The 18,322-nt window shown below is 43.9% G+C and overlaps 1 protein-coding gene across 2 annotated transcripts; it reads left to right on the top strand.

The window, feature by feature from the left end:
- The first annotated feature begins 6,257 nt into the window (after nt 1–6,257).
- On the top strand, nt 6,258–16,946 carry LOC117051557 (kallikrein-14-like). 2 transcript variants are annotated; one of them, XM_033158075.1, is made up of 6 exons: nt 6,258–6,431; nt 9,878–9,964; nt 12,049–12,229; nt 12,944–13,194; nt 14,623–14,759; nt 16,336–16,946. In XM_033158075.1, the coding sequence occupies exons 2-6, from the start codon at nt 9,922–9,924 to the stop codon at nt 16,489–16,491; spliced, it is 768 nt and encodes a 255-aa protein (XP_033013966.1). In that variant the 5' UTR covers nt 6,258–6,431; nt 9,878–9,921; the 3' UTR covers nt 16,492–16,946. The 2 variants fall into 2 exon arrangements, with proteins under 2 accessions (XP_033013966.1, XP_033013965.1); XM_033158074.1 differs by having other exon boundaries at nt 12,043–12,229.
- Nucleotides 16,947–18,322: the final 1,376 nt, after the last annotated feature.

The following is an 18,322-nucleotide window of genomic DNA, read 5'->3' as shown; positions in this document are numbered from 1 at the left end:
TATTCTGTGAACTGCCCTGAGATCTCTTGGTGAAGGGTAGCATATAAACTGAATAAATAAAAATAGAATAAATTCAGTGCATGGGCAGAATGTGGCCCCAGAGAACAGCTGGAAGGCAGCCCCATGCAATTCTCTTATAACCCCACCCTACCCCAAAATGTGTACACAATTTACAGAATACTGTAGTTACCGGGTAGATGTCAGTTTGGGACACATGGGTGTCCAAGTGGAGAGCACACCTAGGAATCTATCTATCTCTCTCTCCTATACACCTCTGCCTTTATTTATTTAAAGACTTAGGGTTGTAGATAATGCTAGTCCAACTCAGCATAGGCCCATTGAAATTTATGGGCATGACACAGTTAGCACCATTAATTGCAATGGATCTACTCTCAGGAGAACTCTACTGCATACAGCCCTTATAAACCACTTCCCAACAAAAGTGTGTGTGTGTGTGTGTGTGTGTGTGTGTGTGTGTGTGTAATGGATAGCAAAAATGAAATAAATATCTAACAGTCTAGAGGGTTGTATTTGACTAAGTCCAACTCAGAGTAGAACAGTTAAAAGTTACAAACCTAAGCTATGCCCACTGACTTCAATGGGTCTACTCTGAGTAGCACTAGTGTTGAAGACCACCCTTCCAAAAAAACACAGGTCTTAAAAGAAGGGGTAGCCAATGTGATGGCATTCCAGATATTGTTGGACTACAGCTCCCATCATTCCTGCCCATTGGCCCTGCTGCTTGAGGCTGGTGGGCGTTGTAGTTCAACCGCACACCTGGAGGGCACGCCCATCGGCTACCCCTGCCTTAGAACCACAAACTAGATGCATCGCTGCTCCAAAGCAGTTGGCATCATCGCATAAGCCGCGTCAGAGCAATGCAACCACATCATTTCCTGGAAGTACCTGTGAGTATGTGCGTGGGGAGAAAGGACATGAGAGCAGCCAAGGAACACTCCCAGGTTGGCTTTACCCTCACTGGATGAAGATGCCAGGAATAAGAGCTCTCTTCCACCACCACAGCTGCAGCTCTTCTCCATCCTGCCTTCACAGTGTGTGCTGTTTGTCTGGGTTTAAATGGCGGAGGAAGGATATGGGATTGCGGTGGCGGCGGTGGCGGTGGCGGCAGCTGAGCCAGACTACAACTCCATAAATTTCTGAGCGTAGGTGGATTGCCAACAGAGTTTGCAAGTCTAGACACCACTTTTGGCCCTGCATGCTTCTTTTGACATCCCTGATATCACCTGTGAGCATTGAGCAGTGTATCTTCCAGCAGTGGTGGGGATGCTCAGTTTCTTACTTCCTCGCTCTCTGCTTGTGCGTCATGTGCAAAAACACCATTATGTTCTTACTAGGGGCTGATGCCACTGCTCATTCCACTCACTATAGCCATCTTGTGTGCTTCTCAGAATCACTTGGTGGGCCTCAAAACAGAATTAATTCCAGATCACATTTGTCCCTTTATCAAGTGAGTTCACGCTAAGTTCAAGGTTCAATTCTGGTTCACCCAAATGTTCCTCAGCAATCAATCAATCAATCAATCAAGAACTTGGGATGTTGCAAGCTGCTGTGCTAAAGTATAAAATAAGAAGAGGAAGAAACCTTAAAAAAAAACAACCAGTAGGATGTCAATTGCTTAATTTCTTCTCCCCAACTAATATGATCTTTAAGTCCCAGGAGTAAGCCTAAGAGTAAAAAAAAAAAATGGTAAGAAAATGAACTTGGAAGAGGAACTAGAAATTGTTCAGAGTTCTACCCCAAAATGAACTTAATTCACATTCCGTTCACCCTGGAATTATGGGAACAACTTTCTGGTGCAGTCCAGAGGTTTCCTGTGATCATTCAGGCATCCCTGGCAGTAATTGCTCCATTGCCAGGACACTCCGTTCTGCCTGCATACTTGCAATTGCTACTTTCCATATTCATGCTTCCCATTTTCCTGACATCTGTCACCATCGCCAACACCTGTCACAGCCACACCCAGAAATTATGTACTTTGCCCACACCCTCCTGGCCAAGTGTTTGCATTATTATCTCTGTACCTGTTCATGTGGCAACAGGGCCTTGAGGCTGGCAACAGTTAGAGACATCTACATCTTTCCTGCATTGTCAGACTTCTTGGACAAAACAGACAGGCGGATCCCCTATCCCTGACTGACCTTAGTCAACCTTGATGCTCTGCCCATTGTGCTGGTTGTCTTCCATGCCCCCAACCCCGTCTTTATCTTCCTAGAACCCTTCCTTAGATGCACTTAACAGGTCATCTGATGAAACAAGTATCTTTAAGATAAGCTTGCGACAACAGCACACTTCCTGCTTCCGTTTGACTCTTTCTCTGACCTCCTCATCTGGTCGGAGGCGGGTGATGAAGATAATCCCATCTGCAAAAGACAAAACAAAAAAACTTTTGCTGTGTTCTCAATATCAACGTCAGAGGATTCCAAAGGAAATGGAAATTGATAGTGTCTGCTTATTCGTTCCACATCTTGAATGGGAATCAATCCAGAAAAAAATACTATCCATATTCACTGCTGTTGTGGTTTTCAGTCTACTAAACATTGTTTAGTTGTTTAGTCGTGTCCGACTCTTTGTGACCCCATGGACCAGAGCACGCCAGGCACTTCTGTCTTCCACTGCTTCCCGCAGTTTGGTCAGACTCATGTTGGTAGCTTCGAGAACACTGTCCAACCATCTTGTCCTCTGTCGTCCCCTTCTGCTTGTGCCCTCATTCTTTCCCAACATCAGGGTCTTTTCCAGGGAGTCTTCTCTTCTCATGAGGTGGCCAAGGTATTGGAGCCTCAGCTTCAGGATCTGTCCTTCCAGTGAGCACTCAGGGCTGATTTCTTTAAGTATGGATAAGTTTGATCTTCTTGCAGTCCATGGAACTCTCAAGAGTCTCCTCCAGCATTGTGTTCTACTAAACATAGACCCATAGAATTGTAGAGTTGGAAGTGATCCTGGGGGTCCACTCCCTGCAATGCAGAAATCTTTTTGCCTCATTGATACTCAATGCACAGAAGGCAATAGCAATCTCCTCCTAGTTTTTTTAAATATATATTTTTATTAAAGATTTCTTAGTTTACAAAAATAAATGCATTGTCTCTTTTTCAAGTTGGGTTTTCTACAGATCAGTTTCATTTGTTGTGAGACATTAGTGTTGCATGCATTGTTAGGTTAGGAAGAAAAGAGGGGGAAAGAGGTGGAGGGGGCAATAGTGAGTGGGGTGGGGTCGGGTGGCAATGCTCCTATTCTTCTACTTAGTGTATGTGTGGGGTTTTGTGCCAGCGTCACTTGTGTGGGTTCTCTTACTATTCGCTTGTTGTATTTCCTTGGTGGTGAGAGAGGTTGGGGGTGGCCTAGGGTTTGGTTGGTTATCTTTGGTTGTCTGTAGTGAGATTTGTTTTTATGTGTGAGTGGTATCTGTGTGTGTGTGTGCGTGCGCGTGCACGCATGCTTTTGGATCAGGTTAGCCAGATTGATTTGTATGCTGTTGGCAGATTCTTCTTTTTGTCTTGTTGGGCTGTGTATGTGATAAAGGGGAACCATACCGGGGTGAAGGCGTCTTCTTCTATTTCAGTTTCAGTTTATTGGTTAGTTTTTCTTATAATGCTGTTTTCCATACTATTTGATACCATTGGTCCATGCTTACTCCTGACAGGTCTCTCCAGTGTCTGGCTATGATGCTTCTGGCTGCTGAGAGTAGGTGGGCTATGGGCTCTTTGTGATGTGAGTGGGCATTATTGTCCTGGAAGATGTTTAGTAGGGCCAGTTCTGGGGTGACTTCTAATACTTGCTTAGTTATTTTGCATATTTCTTGTATGATTGATGTCCAGAAGAGTTGGATTTGGGGACATTCCCCTCTACATGTGGAGGTATGTACCTGGGGAGGTGCATCCTCTCCAGCAATTTGGTGAGTTTCTTACTATTCCATCCTCATCTGCACTGAGGAACAGCCCAAAGAAACACCCCAATTAGGGCTACTTCTCCATTCACAGAGATTCCCTGGAACATCACAGCTGGGATTTCGAAGTATCAGTCTGGCCCCTGGGTGTGTTTCTGTAACCTATAACCCAGTCCCTCCCCTAGATTGCAACCATAGTTATTATCTGCACTGTGGTGCTATTACTGCACAAGTCACAGCAACGATTAGCAACATGTTTTCTGGTTGGCCGGAAGGGCACCACACAGGCCATGTTAAATGGCACAGCATATGCTGTATTGAGTATTGGTCCATGATGGGATGGACCTCACATAAAATTGTAAATCAGTACAGCAACCAGGGATGAAAGACAAATTAAGTTCAGCTTGCCTATAAAGGCAAACTTACCACATGCACACTTTTTAAAATTCTTTATTAAACTTTCTGGAAGATACAAATTAAAAATGAAATGAACAAAATAGGTGCAACAGGCTTAAGATTGACCAATGAGTTATTAACAGTGAATGGCCTTTTAGGCTTCCTCCACATGAATAGAAGTTCACTTTTTGAATAATAAGAATTATATGTAATGTGGGGGGGGGGATCAGGATTTTAGACATGCTTAGGTGAGGCATGGCCAAAAAAGGTTGGGAACCACTGATCTAGATAGTCACTGGATGTTGCTAGACCTCATTTATGAAACAATTGGTATTCATGATTTGCACAACGGTTATAATAACTTTTATAAGAGACAATTTTCTAATTAATGGTAAGTCATCAAGAGGGGTTAGATTGATGTACCAGTAACAGGGATGAGATAGACCTGTAATCTTCAACTTTTCCTGACCTGGGAACCACCTTGAACTCAAACATTCATTGGCCCCATTTCTTGATTTTTTAAAAATCATATATTCGTCTGGTGGTTGTGCATTGTAGCAACCACCTTAGATCAAGTCATGACCCATTAGTGGGTCCTAACCCACCATCTAAAGACCAGTGTGCTCAACCACACACTTGCTGTCACAGAACCGTTGACTCCTCATTATTAGAGACTACTGCCTCCCTTACCATATTGCATAAGAGAGGGTTCTGCCTCTTCACACATACAGACGTATGCTGGCTGCACTATAACTGTCTCAAGGTGGTTATCACAGGGATTGTTCCTACATGAGCAATACGTTTTTATTATCAATCCTGGCTTGGCTGTCCTAACCGCATTTCTCTAAGGTATTTTGAATGACGCTGCTCACCAAAGACAACCACCAGCTTTTTCTTCTCCATCTCTCATCCTGGCATGGATGTGTCAACAGCTCCTGATTTTGCCCAGGGTTGTTGACTCAGCTCATTGCAACTTCCATTTCACCACTCAGCTGCTTCAATTCCAAGGGCTTCTCATTAGACACTTACGAAAGAAGACCTTGGGACCATCCAATGAAACTGGCCTGCAAAAGACTCAGGATAGACGGTACTTCACACAATGTATCATTATTTTATGGAATCAATGTTATGGAATTTGCTTCTGCAAGATGTGTTGATAGCATTCAAAACGGATTAGGCAAAACCACAGCTTTCAAAGCGGATTAGGCAAAACCACAGAGGATGAGTCTTATAAATTGCAACAAGTTATGGTGGCAATACGCAATATACCTCTGAATGGGAACTGAATCACAGTTCTCTCCCATCCTTAGCCAGCATGGCTAGCATGTCACAGGTGATAAGCAAAACTGCACATGTCCCACAGTGCCTGTTGTGAACAGAAGCTTGGCGTGCAGAAATCATCTTGTAAATCTTAACCTAATGGCATGTTGCTTCTAAAGATGGTCACCTGCTAATCATTGTTCATCCAACTTCACTAAGGGTCTAGCTGGAACATTTATAAAAGCCCAGGTCTCTTCTCAAGCATTGCTCTGCACAGAAAATGAAAAATAGACATGCATAATAGAAACTTCTAACAAGGGTGGATTGTATACCTGACATTGATGGGCACGCAAGAGATCTAGATTTTCCTTTGGAGGTGAAGGAGAGCCTGCCTTTCAGGTTTCTCGAGTGCCAATCTTTTCAGGAGTGCAAAGGATGGTTTTCATATTTCCCTTTCCTCTGCCACCCTTCACTGGAAAAAGGTACACTGGAGGTGCCATTGTTCTCTTGGGCATGCATTGCATATAGTGCCATAAATATCCTGGGATGAGCCCTGCCTGCAAATGCCCCTTGGCAAGGCTGCAAGAGCAATCATATGAAGAGGTGGAGGGTGGACCCATCAGCAGCTTGGCCCGTTCAGCACTTAACGTGGGTTTTCTTGTTGGAGTTCAGAGATCAGAAGATATACAGCCATGGCTTTGAGTCACAGCAAGAGCCTTCAAAGCTGTGATGCATCAGGAAGGGAATCCATCAAGGCCGCCCTACTCCCCTGGCATTTAAATGCTAACTTCTCCACTAGTTATTCACCTGCTCTCCTACCAGGCATCACTGTTGAAGCTTCTTCCACCCAGGGCTTCTCCGTCAGGAACGGCAGGTAAGCCTATATATACCGGTAGATTCGCTCTTAGGGTTATGTTTAGAATGTTATCCAGGAGCCAAAGAAACTGTGCTTATTAATCAGTAGGCAATTCTTGTTTCAGCTATTTCCAGTTATTTGTGTGTGTCGTTGGGAGTGCTATTTAACATATGAAACGACATATTGCTGGCTGCCGTTGGGGAGCTATTTGATGGAGAGCCTCAAATAATTAAAACACTAATCGGTCATCATGACTGTCAAGGAGCTAAGCTGCAAAGGCATCCATCAGCCATCCATGCCTATGTTTTCCTTCTCTTGCAGTCTTGGCAGTGAAACAATAGGAGAGACTTGGCTACTGTTTCTCAGGATGTTGGAAGGCAATTTTGCAAGGGGAAATCCCTGTGTTTCGTTGCTTTTTTTAAAAAAAAAATCCTGCTAGTAGTTATTTATTTACTTTGTATACTGCTTAATGCCACAGCTGGCTTCTAAGTGGATTATACAGTTGGATTATAGAAATGCAACATGGAGCTACAGGCTAAGGTGGGTTAATGAAAGGTAGTTGGATTCAAAGAGTTGAAGAGACATTGTGTGTGATTCTGGTGAATTTTTCCAATTTGAAGTTCAGAGTTGAAATGCCCCTGATACCTGAGAATACCACCCATGCAGCATTGGTTTCAGAGTTCCTTACTGAAGCCCACTCAGGTGACTAAAGCATCCCAATGAGATTTCAGAATGCATGGATTTCTTTTGAGTATCAGAATTCTGGGAATTTGGGTGAAATTTGGTTGTTTTGTTCACCGCTACTCTTGTTGTTGTTGGGGCTCACGTCTTGGCACAAAAATATGTGTAGTCTCTCCATGTGTGTGTGTGTGTGTTCATTCTACTCCAAAATAAGAACATGGATTTAGACTGCTATGCTATCCCTTAGAATAGGCCCTAATGAACTGAATGGAACCTAATTCTGAGTAGGCTTATGCTGGATTGGTCTGTTGGAATGTGTAACCCAAAATGTGAAATTCTGGAACCCAAATATATGCATTTATGCCCATCTTGCATATGAATTTTGAAGCACATGATTTGGAGACTTGCATCACAAAATTCAGATGAGTCTGAACTTTCACAGTTGGCTGCAATGTCATCCACACCTTATATTTGAAACATATTTAACCATCATGGCTTCCCCCAAAGAATCATTGGAACTATAGTTTACCCCTCACAGAGCTACAGTTCCAAGAACCCTTAACAAACTACGATTCCATTGAATTATTTGGGGAGGAAGCTATGAATGTTAAAATGGCATGACAATGTTTTAAATATATCATGTGTATGGCTGATCTGTGATCGTAATAATTGATTGATTGATTGATTGATTGATTGATTGAAACTTTTGGCTGGCCTGATGAATGTCGAGCTGTGTGGTTACCACAAATCGCAGCAATATTTTTATTTTTAAACAATTAATAGTAAAAGCAACCTTGGCCACTATTGCAGAAGGCAAGGGGTAAAAGACATGGTCACTCTGAAAGATTTTCTCTCTCCCCGCCCCTCTCTCCCCCCCTCCAAGTGGATTTTAAAATAATACTATATTCCCAAGTATTATTCCCACAGTATTGTTTACTACAGGCTTTCCCTTCAGTTCAGTAGAATTACATTTCTGGTAACCATTGGCAGTTGTATTGATGGACACCCGGATAAGAAGTTGTCTAATTCTTGGAATTATGCTTCAACTATTTGAACGACTTTATGAAAATTTCGTTGGAATTTTGCTTGCTTTCTGTAGAGTTGAATTTCTGTTAGATACAGAGAGCAGGAGTTATACAAGGAGGGGTGTATGAGGAGTTAGGGGAGAGGTAGTTCCTCTGGTGGGGGACACATTGTGCTCCTTCTGCGGTAGCTTGTCCACCTTAGGTCCCCACCCTGTGCTTAGCTCTCACCTGTGGCTCCAGATTCAACTGTCCAGATGCAACAGTGGCCAACTAAACTACATGAGGGTAGCCGATAGGTCTCAAACCCTCGGTGAGTTAGGGACTTCCCTAACTTTTTCAGATCTGAGACCCACCTTTAGTCCAAACATGCATTTGGGGACTCCGATCTCCATAATTCCCCCCCCCTTGTATCTGTATGGTGGTAGTACTGCTGTTGTGCCTCAGATTGCCTTAGATAAAGCTGCAACCCAGCAGTAGGTCCCAACCTACCAGATGAACACCAATGAGAGGGTCACAGGGTCCCCAGGCTTGCCCCAGTCTAGGACTTTAACACAGAGATAGACAACATTTGGTCCTTCAGATGTTGCTGGACTCCAACTGCAAGATCGTACTCAATATATAATTAAACATCAATAAGATAACAATAAGATAAAAGAGCTTCTAAATACACTAATCAAGTAAGATTAAAGGACAGAAGGGAATTCAGTTCAACAGCATAATGTAAATAAACAAAGCTTTTAGCAGTCACCTGCATTTTGACCATGCAGCCTCTTCACCATGTGACTGCTTCAAGGTAAATCCAGAGTGCTCTGTATCTCATAAAATTACTCCCCCAATTACCAGGGATGTTGAATGAAAAATACTGTCTGATTACAACCTGATTGCAATGATACATCACTGGAATTTGCATCTGCCTGCAGACAGAATGTATCGGCTGTCTATCCTACTGCCATCTCCTCAGGGATGATGAGAGGTGTAGTCCAATGACACCCAGAGGGCCCCAAGTTGCCCAACCTTTCTTTCATCACTTCTCACTGCCCCTCTTTTTTCTCACTTGGATTCCTGGGGTTGCATCTAGTGTTGACCATCCTCAGAGTACACCCATTGAAATTAATTGACATAGTTAACTTGGGCCCACTAATTTCAATGTCTCTGCCCTGGGTTGCATCCAACTAAGTTCCACCTAGAGTAGACCCATTGACATTAATTGACCTAAGTTAGTCATGTCCATTAATTTCAATAGGTGTGGTCTAAGTGGGACTAGCATTGGTTCATAATAATGTACCAATCTAAGGGACAACATATCCAATTTTTCAAAATGCTTTAAAAACTTTGTCTCCCGTTTGCTATTTATTTCATAACTTTTCATTCTGCTCTTCAATCCCCAAAGCAGCTAACAGCCAGCTAAACCAACATAGTAATTCTTCTATTCTGTTATTATCATTGCTTTCCTCCTTCATTTACTTTATTAGTGTTGTTGTTAGGCTGATAGGAAAGAAATCACACCCTCTTTTCCATTCAGGGGTCACACGTGTCCTCAACCAAACAGGAAGCATTTACCTTGACGTTTGCTTCAGCATAAGCGCTAACAATAATGTATCATGAATAATAACTACTGGTGAGTTGTTTACATAAACAATTACCGATGATAATGTTGTTCATTATCGTCATTTGGGTGTGTGCTGTGGTGCTGGTATCAGTGACTCAATCTGACATCCATCCATCACAATTGTTCACCGTAAATGTTTTACCCTGCAGCAAGTTCCTTGGGAAGACTGGTCTCTTGATCTGCCAGTGCAACGATGAAGCTGTTGGTGTTTGGGCTGCTCCTGATGAGCTCTGGAGGTAAGGAAATAAGCAAAGTGACATGGGGCAGCAACGGCTCGATGCTCACTGTTTTCTTCTCCCCCCCCCCTCCTTTGTTGTTCCTATAGTGTTGGGAGCAATGAGAATAGTTGCTGGGAATCGCAAATGGGGAGAGCAGTGGTCTTCTGCTCAGAGCCTTCTTTCAGGCTTTCCATGGGCATCTGGTTGGCCACTGTGAGAACAGTGTTTTAACCATTTATGTGGATTTTAAATGGAGAGACTTACAGGTAATCAAAGAGCGCTGGGCAAACTGGGTTCTGAGGCAGCAATGTGCTGGCACGCTCTCTCAATTTCTCACCTGGAAATAATAAGGACCTACCAGACAGGTTGATGGAATGATAAACAAGGTTGTTAACATGTTGCATATCAGACCGCAATTATAAAGATACCTAACGTCAAACAGCAGTAGACATCTTGTCCCAACATCCCTACTTAACCAATGGACAGTCCTGATCCTGGAATGCTTCCATATTACTTGCTTTACTGGGCGTTTGTTCTGAAGGGCTGCAGCTCAGTGGTAGAGCTTCTGTTTTGCATGGGGAAGATCCCGGGTTCAACCCCCAAGCACCTCCTGATGGGAGAGGCTCTTTCCTGAAACCCTGGAGAGCCACTGCCAGCCAGTGCAGACAATACTGAGATAGATGGGTCAATGGTCTGCCTCGGTATAAGGCAACGTCTTGTGTTCCTGTGCTATGTTCTGTCCCCACTGTTGGAAACAATATGCCTCTGAATGTCAGTTACTGGGAATCACAAACAGGGAGAAGGCTGTTCTTCTGCTTGCCTGCTTCCCATAGGCATCTGGTTGGCCAATGTGACAACAGGATGTTAGGCTAGACAGGCCACTGGCCTGATCCAGCAGGCTCTTATATTTTTATGTTCATTGGGCAAACCCAAACGAGCTGTTGCTTTGACTGCTACAATGTCCCACAAGAATTGCTCCTGTTGTAAGAATTATATGCTCCATGTGTATTATTTCCCACACTGTATAGGAAGAAGCTATGATACTGTAATGCAGGGGTAGCCAACAATACATGATGCCCTCTGGGTATTATTGGTCTCCCATAAGTCACAGCTGGCAAGGTTGATGTCTATGGATGATGGGCACTGTAGTCCAACAGCATGTGGAGGGCACCATATTGGCTACCCCTGTTATAAGATAGAGAACTACCAGGTTGCAATTGGAGTTCCTGCCTTTATCTTTAGAAGTACTACTGAAGTAGGGAAGGCTGCCAAGTCCCATCACTCAGCCTCCTCTCCCATTTGCTGTAGGTCAGATTTTGCACACATACACAAATGGGGCACCTGAAATTTCTGAATAGAGATAACGGAGGGGCCATAACTCAGTGGTAGTAGAGCATGCAGAGCACACACTTGCATGCAGAATGTCCTGGCTTTGATTCCCTAGCATCTCTTACTAGAAGGCAGATGTCATGTGATGTGATAGAACTCTGCCTGAGACCCCAGAGATCCACTGCCCATCCGAGTAGGCAATGCTGTGCTTAGATGGACAAATAGTCTGTCCTGGTACAAGGCATTTTTTGTATGTGCCTAGCCTTCACAAGTCTCTGAAGAGCATTGGTGCCACTGGCGAACCATGTTGATGAGTGAATTGTGAAGCAGAGGTTGGGAAAACAACTTTTTTGTGTGGGTCCAGAATGGTCATTGAATGGGGAAGGGCCACAGGCCAGTGATGGAGCATCTTCTTTGTATGCAAAAAAGCCCAAGTTCAATCCCCAGCATCTCCAGGTAGGGTTGGGAATGTTCCCCACCTGAAATCCTGGAGAGATGCTGCCGATCAGTGTAGACAATACTGAGCTAGATGGACCAATGGTCTTACTTGATCTAAGGCAGCTTCTTCTGTTCCTTCTTTTAGCAGAAATCCTGTGGTCCACCAATCTGTGTTAAGGAAAGATTACACACTCAGGATGTCTCATTATTTCACAATTTTTTAAATCTTGCCCACATTAAGCTTACATGAAATCTAGTTCCTGAAACAAACCATCGGTATAAAAAACATGATGGAAATAACCACAAAGTTTTTGTTTTGTTTTGTTTTGTTGCAGCTTTTGCCCAGCCAGGCACAGCTGATCGAATAATTGGAGGGTATGTTTGTCCACAACAGTCCAGACCCTACCAGGCAGCCATTGTAACCGGACGCAGAGGCAACTGGAACATTTATTGTGGAGGAAGCTTAGTGCATCCATGCTGGGTGCTCTCAGCAGCCCATTGTAGACCCAGACCTGGGTAAGTGAAGGCTGTAGCAAGATGCAGCGACATGGAGGTGGGGGGAAGAATGTTTCCTCTGGAACAAGCAACAACCTTACTTTAACAGCCTGGCAACCTGCACATTAGACAAAGAGGCATGGGCTGGATTTAATCTGTAATCAGCATTCACACAGCTCATGCACTATCTATTTTGGGACTACAATTCCCATCATCCCTGACCACTAGTCCTGTTAGCTAGGGATCATGGGAGTTGTAATAATAATAATAATAATAATAATAATAATAATAATAATAATATTTATTATTTGTACCCCGTCCATCTGGCTGGATTTCCCCAGCCACTCTGGGCGGCTTCCAACAAAAATCAGATACAAAAATATTACACATTAAAAACTTCCCTGAAAAGGGCTGCCTTCAGGTGTTTTCTGAATGTCAGGTAGTTATTTATCTCCTTGACATGTGAGGGGAGGGCGTTCCACAGGGCGGGCGCCACTACCGAGAAGGCCCTCTGCCTGGTTCCCTGTAGCTTTGCTTCTCGCAGTGAGGGAACCGCCAGAAGGCCCTCGGCACTGGATCTCAGTGTCCGGGCTGAATGATGGGGGTGGAGACGCTCCTTCAGGTATACAGGACCGTATACAGGTATGTAGTCCCAAAACATCTAGCAGGCCAAGATTGCCTATGCCTGAGCTATTCTTTTGTTCAGTTTTGCATTTGCCTTGTACCCCCACACAGAATGAAGGTGTGCTTAGGAAAGCACAACTTGAAGAGGGTTGAACAGGGAGAACAGTGCTTGGATATCGGTGAAGTTAAAGTGTACCCAGGGTACAACCGGAGACAAAATGACAAGGATTTCATGCTTCTCCGACTTCGTCCCTGTGCCAGACTCTCCGAAACTGTAAGGACTATCAACCTACCTACGGGTAGCCCTAATGACGGGAGTCTATGCAGTGTCTCGGGCTGGGGCACCATCAAATCTCCTCAAGGTAAGCTTGCAAACTTTAGAAGGTGGGAGGGGAGCCTCAGGACTGGGAGACAAAAACCTCTGTGACTGGTCCATGGGATTCTCCCCAGGCCACATCCCCTTCTTAGCCAATCCCTCTCCTGGGCTTGCTTCACACCCTTCTCCAGAGTTTTCACCTGCCCGGGATGTGGCCTTCAACTCATGTAATGCCTCTTGCTTATCTGGATGGTGTGCGTAGAAACTAATCTGCTGCACAAAGATAAATTTCATTTTCATTATTCCACCCACTTTTTAAAATCCTAAGAACATAGGGCTTATAGGAAGTTGCCTTGTACCCAATCAGATCATTGCTCTATCTAGCTCAGTACTGTCCACATTAATTGACAGTGGCTCTCCGGGGTGTCAGACAGAGGACAGTCCCAGCCTTACCTGCATGCAAAGCAGATGCTCCAGTGCTGAGCTGCAGCCCTCCCCCAGTCAGCACAGGCAAATCATTGGGTCTGGATGGTATCCGCCCAGGAGTTCTCAAGGAACTCAAATCCTGGCGAATTCCTAAAAAAATAACCAGATCTGTACATCTCTAACATGCAGATTAATCTAATTAGCCTAATTATCATAGAATCATAGAGTTGGAAGAGACCACCAGGGCCATCCAGTCCAACCCCCTGCCAAGCAGGAAACACCATCAAAGCATTCCTGACAGATGGCTGTCAAGCCTCCGCTTAAAGACCTCCAAAGAAGGTCAATCACGTTATTTAAAAATGTGGATTTTATACTTTTTAGTTGATAATTCATTTATAATATTTTATTTCCTGTTATTTAGAAGATTTTTTAAAGCTGTTTACATGGATGCACTGTTTAGTTGTCAATTGTGTCTTATAGAAAGTAGGAATTATTTGACTGGGGGGGGGTATTTTCTATTGAAAATGCTTCAACCTATGTTGTAAACTGCTTAAGAGATTTATTTCAATATAAATGGTACAAAGAAATAAAAATTAAATATAGATAAGAACTTAGGGCCCTTGCACAATAGTGTAACAAAAGCAGGACAAAAGACAAAACAAAACCTGGAATACACATCTCTCGTCACAAATATCTGTCTTGGTTTGTCAGACTTGCCTCCTGCAAAGGTTAGTTCAGGCACTGGAATCTGTCCTATATCCTCCATTGTGAAGACAGATGCAAATGAACCATTTAGCTTCTCTGCAATCTCTTTATCCTCATTTGCAACTCCTTTGACTCCCTTGTCATCCAAGGGTCCAACTGCTTCCCTGGATGGTTTCCTGCTACTAACATATCTAAAGGACTTCTTGTTGTTGGTATTGACGTTTTCAGCAATGTGTTCTTCAAAGTATTTTTTTAGCATCGCTTACTGTCTGCTTGCACTTTTTTTCTGTTTCAACACCACCACCACTGACTGACCTTTCGGTACTCTACATATATCTTCCAGCTCAGCTTCCAGCTCAGCTACAGTGTGCAGATGTCAACGTTGTCCCAACACCACAGTGTAATATGGCGTATCGTGGTGCTATTACACCATACATGGTGTGTGCTGGAGTACAGGAAGGAGGCACAGACTCTTGCCAGGTGAGAGGAGGGCTGATGTGAAGACGGACTACACCTTTTGAGAGGTTGAAAAAGGGTTAGGGTCATAAGCATGGACAGATCAATCTGTTTTTGGTCCCTGCCAGATTCACATATTTTCATTTATTAGCCTGTTCCCTCCCATTTCTGCATCACTCTGCATTTATTTATTTTTAATGTATGGGATTTATTACTATTACAGTCGTAACTTGGAAGTCGAACTGAATGTGCTCCAGAAGTCTGTTTGACTTCCAAAATCTTCAAAAACAAAAGCACAGTGTCTGATTGGCTACAGGAAGCTCCTGAAGCTAATCAGAAGCCGTGGAAGCCCTGCCGGACGTTCGGCTTCCAAAAATAGTTCGCAAATCGGAACAGTCACTTCCAGGTTTGTGACATTCGGGAGCCAAAACGTTCGATGCATAAGGCGTTCAAAAACCAAGATACAACTGTATTATTATTAGAATTAGAATTAGAATTAGAATTTATATACCACCCAATATACCCGGAGGTCTCAGGGTAGCTCACAGAACAAAATCATAACATAAAACCACAAAATATATCATCAAATAAAAACAACAACCCAATAACCCCCCTAATTAGATAGCAAATCTGTGTTTAGGTCTCTAAGCAGAGATCAGCAACCGATGGGCACCAGAGGTGCACCCACTCCACCAAATCCCACTGTGCCACGCAACTTACTTGTAGGTTTTATGAAAGAAAAGGGTCAATGGGGAAAGCTTTTCAGAAAGAAAAGGTCTTGGCAGGTGGATATTAACTACAGGATAGTATGTTGCTTACCTCTTCTGTAGGGTCAAAACAAACTAAGGAACCAGTATGGGCAGCTTATTTCTTTTGGAAGATTTTGTGCACATTTTATCCTAAAATATGCGTTTTTAGTGCACATTTTGGTACAGTGGTACCTCGGGTTACAGACACTTCAGGTTACAAACTGCCCCAGGATGAGAACAGAAATTGCGCGGCGGCAGCAGGGCAGCAGTAGGAGGAGGCCCCATTAGCTAAAGTGGTACCTCAGGTTAAGAATGGTTTCAGGTTAAGAACAGACCTCCAGAACGATTTAAGTTCGTAACCAGAGGTACCACTGTACATTTTTGCATGGAGAACCATATTCAGAATTCAGAGGACAACTTCTTCTAGTACTATTTTTCTTCTAGTACTTCCCCAAAGCAGGAGGTCACTGCTAGCAGCCAAGAAGGAGAGGGGCAAGGTGGCAGGGAGGTAAGTGAGGTGCACTGAATTCGCTCTGCTGTTGCACGTGCACTGCACCTGCACTGCACTGTCCTTCCTACCCTCTCCCCCTTGGTTATAGGCCTCAGCACTGGGAAGGCAGGTAAGCAGCCCCACCAACCACTCTGACCAGACTGAATGTGAAACCTCAAGCGCACAAAACTACACTCTGCCACTGAGCAACGGCTCTCCCCTGGTGAACATAACAGACCCAAGTATGCTTGCTATGTTATGCAAAACAAAGCAGTCCATTTAACTGAGTTTAAGTAGCACCAAGGGACACACAGAATGGAAATGTGCACCTGCTGAAAACTTCTTCCATTCCTCCATGCAGGGAGACTCTGGGGGCCCACTCACCTGCGGCGGGCAACTCGAAGGTGTGGTTTCTTGGGGAACACAAGTGTGCGCGCAGAGAGGGAACCCAGGTGTGTATGCGAAAGTGTGCTGTGTCGTGCCATGGATCCGGGAGACGATCAATCAGAATTCGTGATGAACCTCGACGGAAGAAAAAGCTTCAGCCAAAAGACCCTGAAATCAGAGGAGGGAAAAGCTTCAGGAAAAAGACCCTGGCAATCAATTGTCCCCCTTGCACATCAGTTTTTTCCTTCCTTTGCTGGTGAAGGATGTTCCACCTTTGGCAAAGTTTGACCAGGCACTACCCAAGGCTGACTCTAAGCTATTTTTTTCTGCTGAAAATGAACATTAGTTTGGCTATACCACCCATTTCTCATTGTGTTGTATTAGGGGGACAGTATTTGTATGTGTTATAAGTTAATGGAGTGAATGAGAATGGGTGTAAGAGGGGAAATTAAGACAGGGTTTAGGACACAGTGTCCCTGTTTGGAGAAGTCCATGTGATTGTGGAATGACCTTGTTTTAAGAGGGAGGAGATTACCAAGAAAATGCAGTATACTAATACACTTTATTATGTTGATTTAAAGAAAATACCCGCCCTGGCTTTGCATTCATACTTTCCCTTTCATTCTTATGTGCATACACAATTGGATGCAGGGCTGCAGCCCCAAGGAACAGTCCCATTCCCATTTCATAAGCTCTGAGAGAACATTCACATCTTCCATTCAATAAGCTCTGCTGTTCATCGATATTATCCTGCCAACTATTGCCACACTTGGTGTTCACTCTATAATTGCCACTCTATGTTTACTCAACTGTTATGGAGCATCTATATACTTAAATATGTGTTTTGGAACATATTTTCGGACAAAATGTGCTTTAAAAAAAAATGTTTGAGCCGAGAGCTACATTGCAACATTTGGAGTAGTGGAACCACAAAGAGAATTGCATTCACATCCATACATTAGTCCAAAACAATGCAGACCTGGTCACTCCCACTAGTGTGGATGGAACACAACAGGTTGTCCTCTTAACAAAATGCACTGTCCCTAAATCAGCTGGAGTTCTCCACAGAGCTTACAGTGCAATAGCAATTACTGCATAAATTTGGCAGCGCAGAAAATGTTGGCAGGTTCAAAGCAAAGGCTCCTTCTGAATTCTCTGTTGGCACGACATTCCGCAGGACAGTGCCAATGGCACGAAAGTTTCTTGCTGTTTTCAGATAAACCTCGCAAACTTGGAGAACCACCAGTGATGTCCCTGCAGGTGATCTCAGCGATCATGCTGGCATATGAAGCAGTACCCTGGACCTATGTTGTGCAGGTCTTCGTAAATTAATACCCTACCTTCCCAGGCCACACCCCCTCACCAGCCTTGCTTCACATTCTCGAGTGTGTTTGCAAGGTTGGATTGTGTCCAAATTACTTTTGCTTGCCTGGATGGCGGACAGAGAAGGGTGTGTGAGTGGGTGTAGAAACTAGCCTCCTGCGCCAAGGTAAAATTTATGTTCATTGCTCCACCCGCTCTTGCCTCTGGTCCCACCCACTATTGGCATGCGGCCTCCAAAAGTGTCCCCATCCCTGTTTTAGATGGGCCGGATTCAGGTTTGATGAGGGCCTAAGCTACTGAAGGTAATGGGGCCCTTTATAGGTCCAGCTGTTCTTTGTGAACAACAAATTGTCACTGTTTTTTGTGTTGAATGTATGCTACATGGTAATTTATGGGCCTAGATGCAACCAGTCCATGCAGAATTTAGGCATCCTATATATAGAAATGAGCACAGCTGTCAACCTTCCCTTTATTTGCGGGAAATTCCCCTATCAGTACTATAGTCTATAGTATAGTACTGATAGGGGGATTTCCCACAAAAAAGGGAAGGTTGACAGCTATGGAAATGAGCAAACCAGTGATATTTTAGGGAGCAGGCTAGCAGGTGGGGACCATTACTTACATCATAGGAGCCTACA

This window comes from Lacerta agilis, chromosome 8 (assembly GCF_009819535.1).
Source record: "Lacerta agilis isolate rLacAgi1 chromosome 8, rLacAgi1.pri, whole genome shotgun sequence".
Taxonomy (NCBI): Eukaryota; Metazoa; Chordata; class Lepidosauria; order Squamata; family Lacertidae; genus Lacerta; species Lacerta agilis.
The sequence above is the reverse complement of the archived record's forward strand: the minus strand, read 5'-3'. Positions and strand labels throughout refer to the sequence as shown.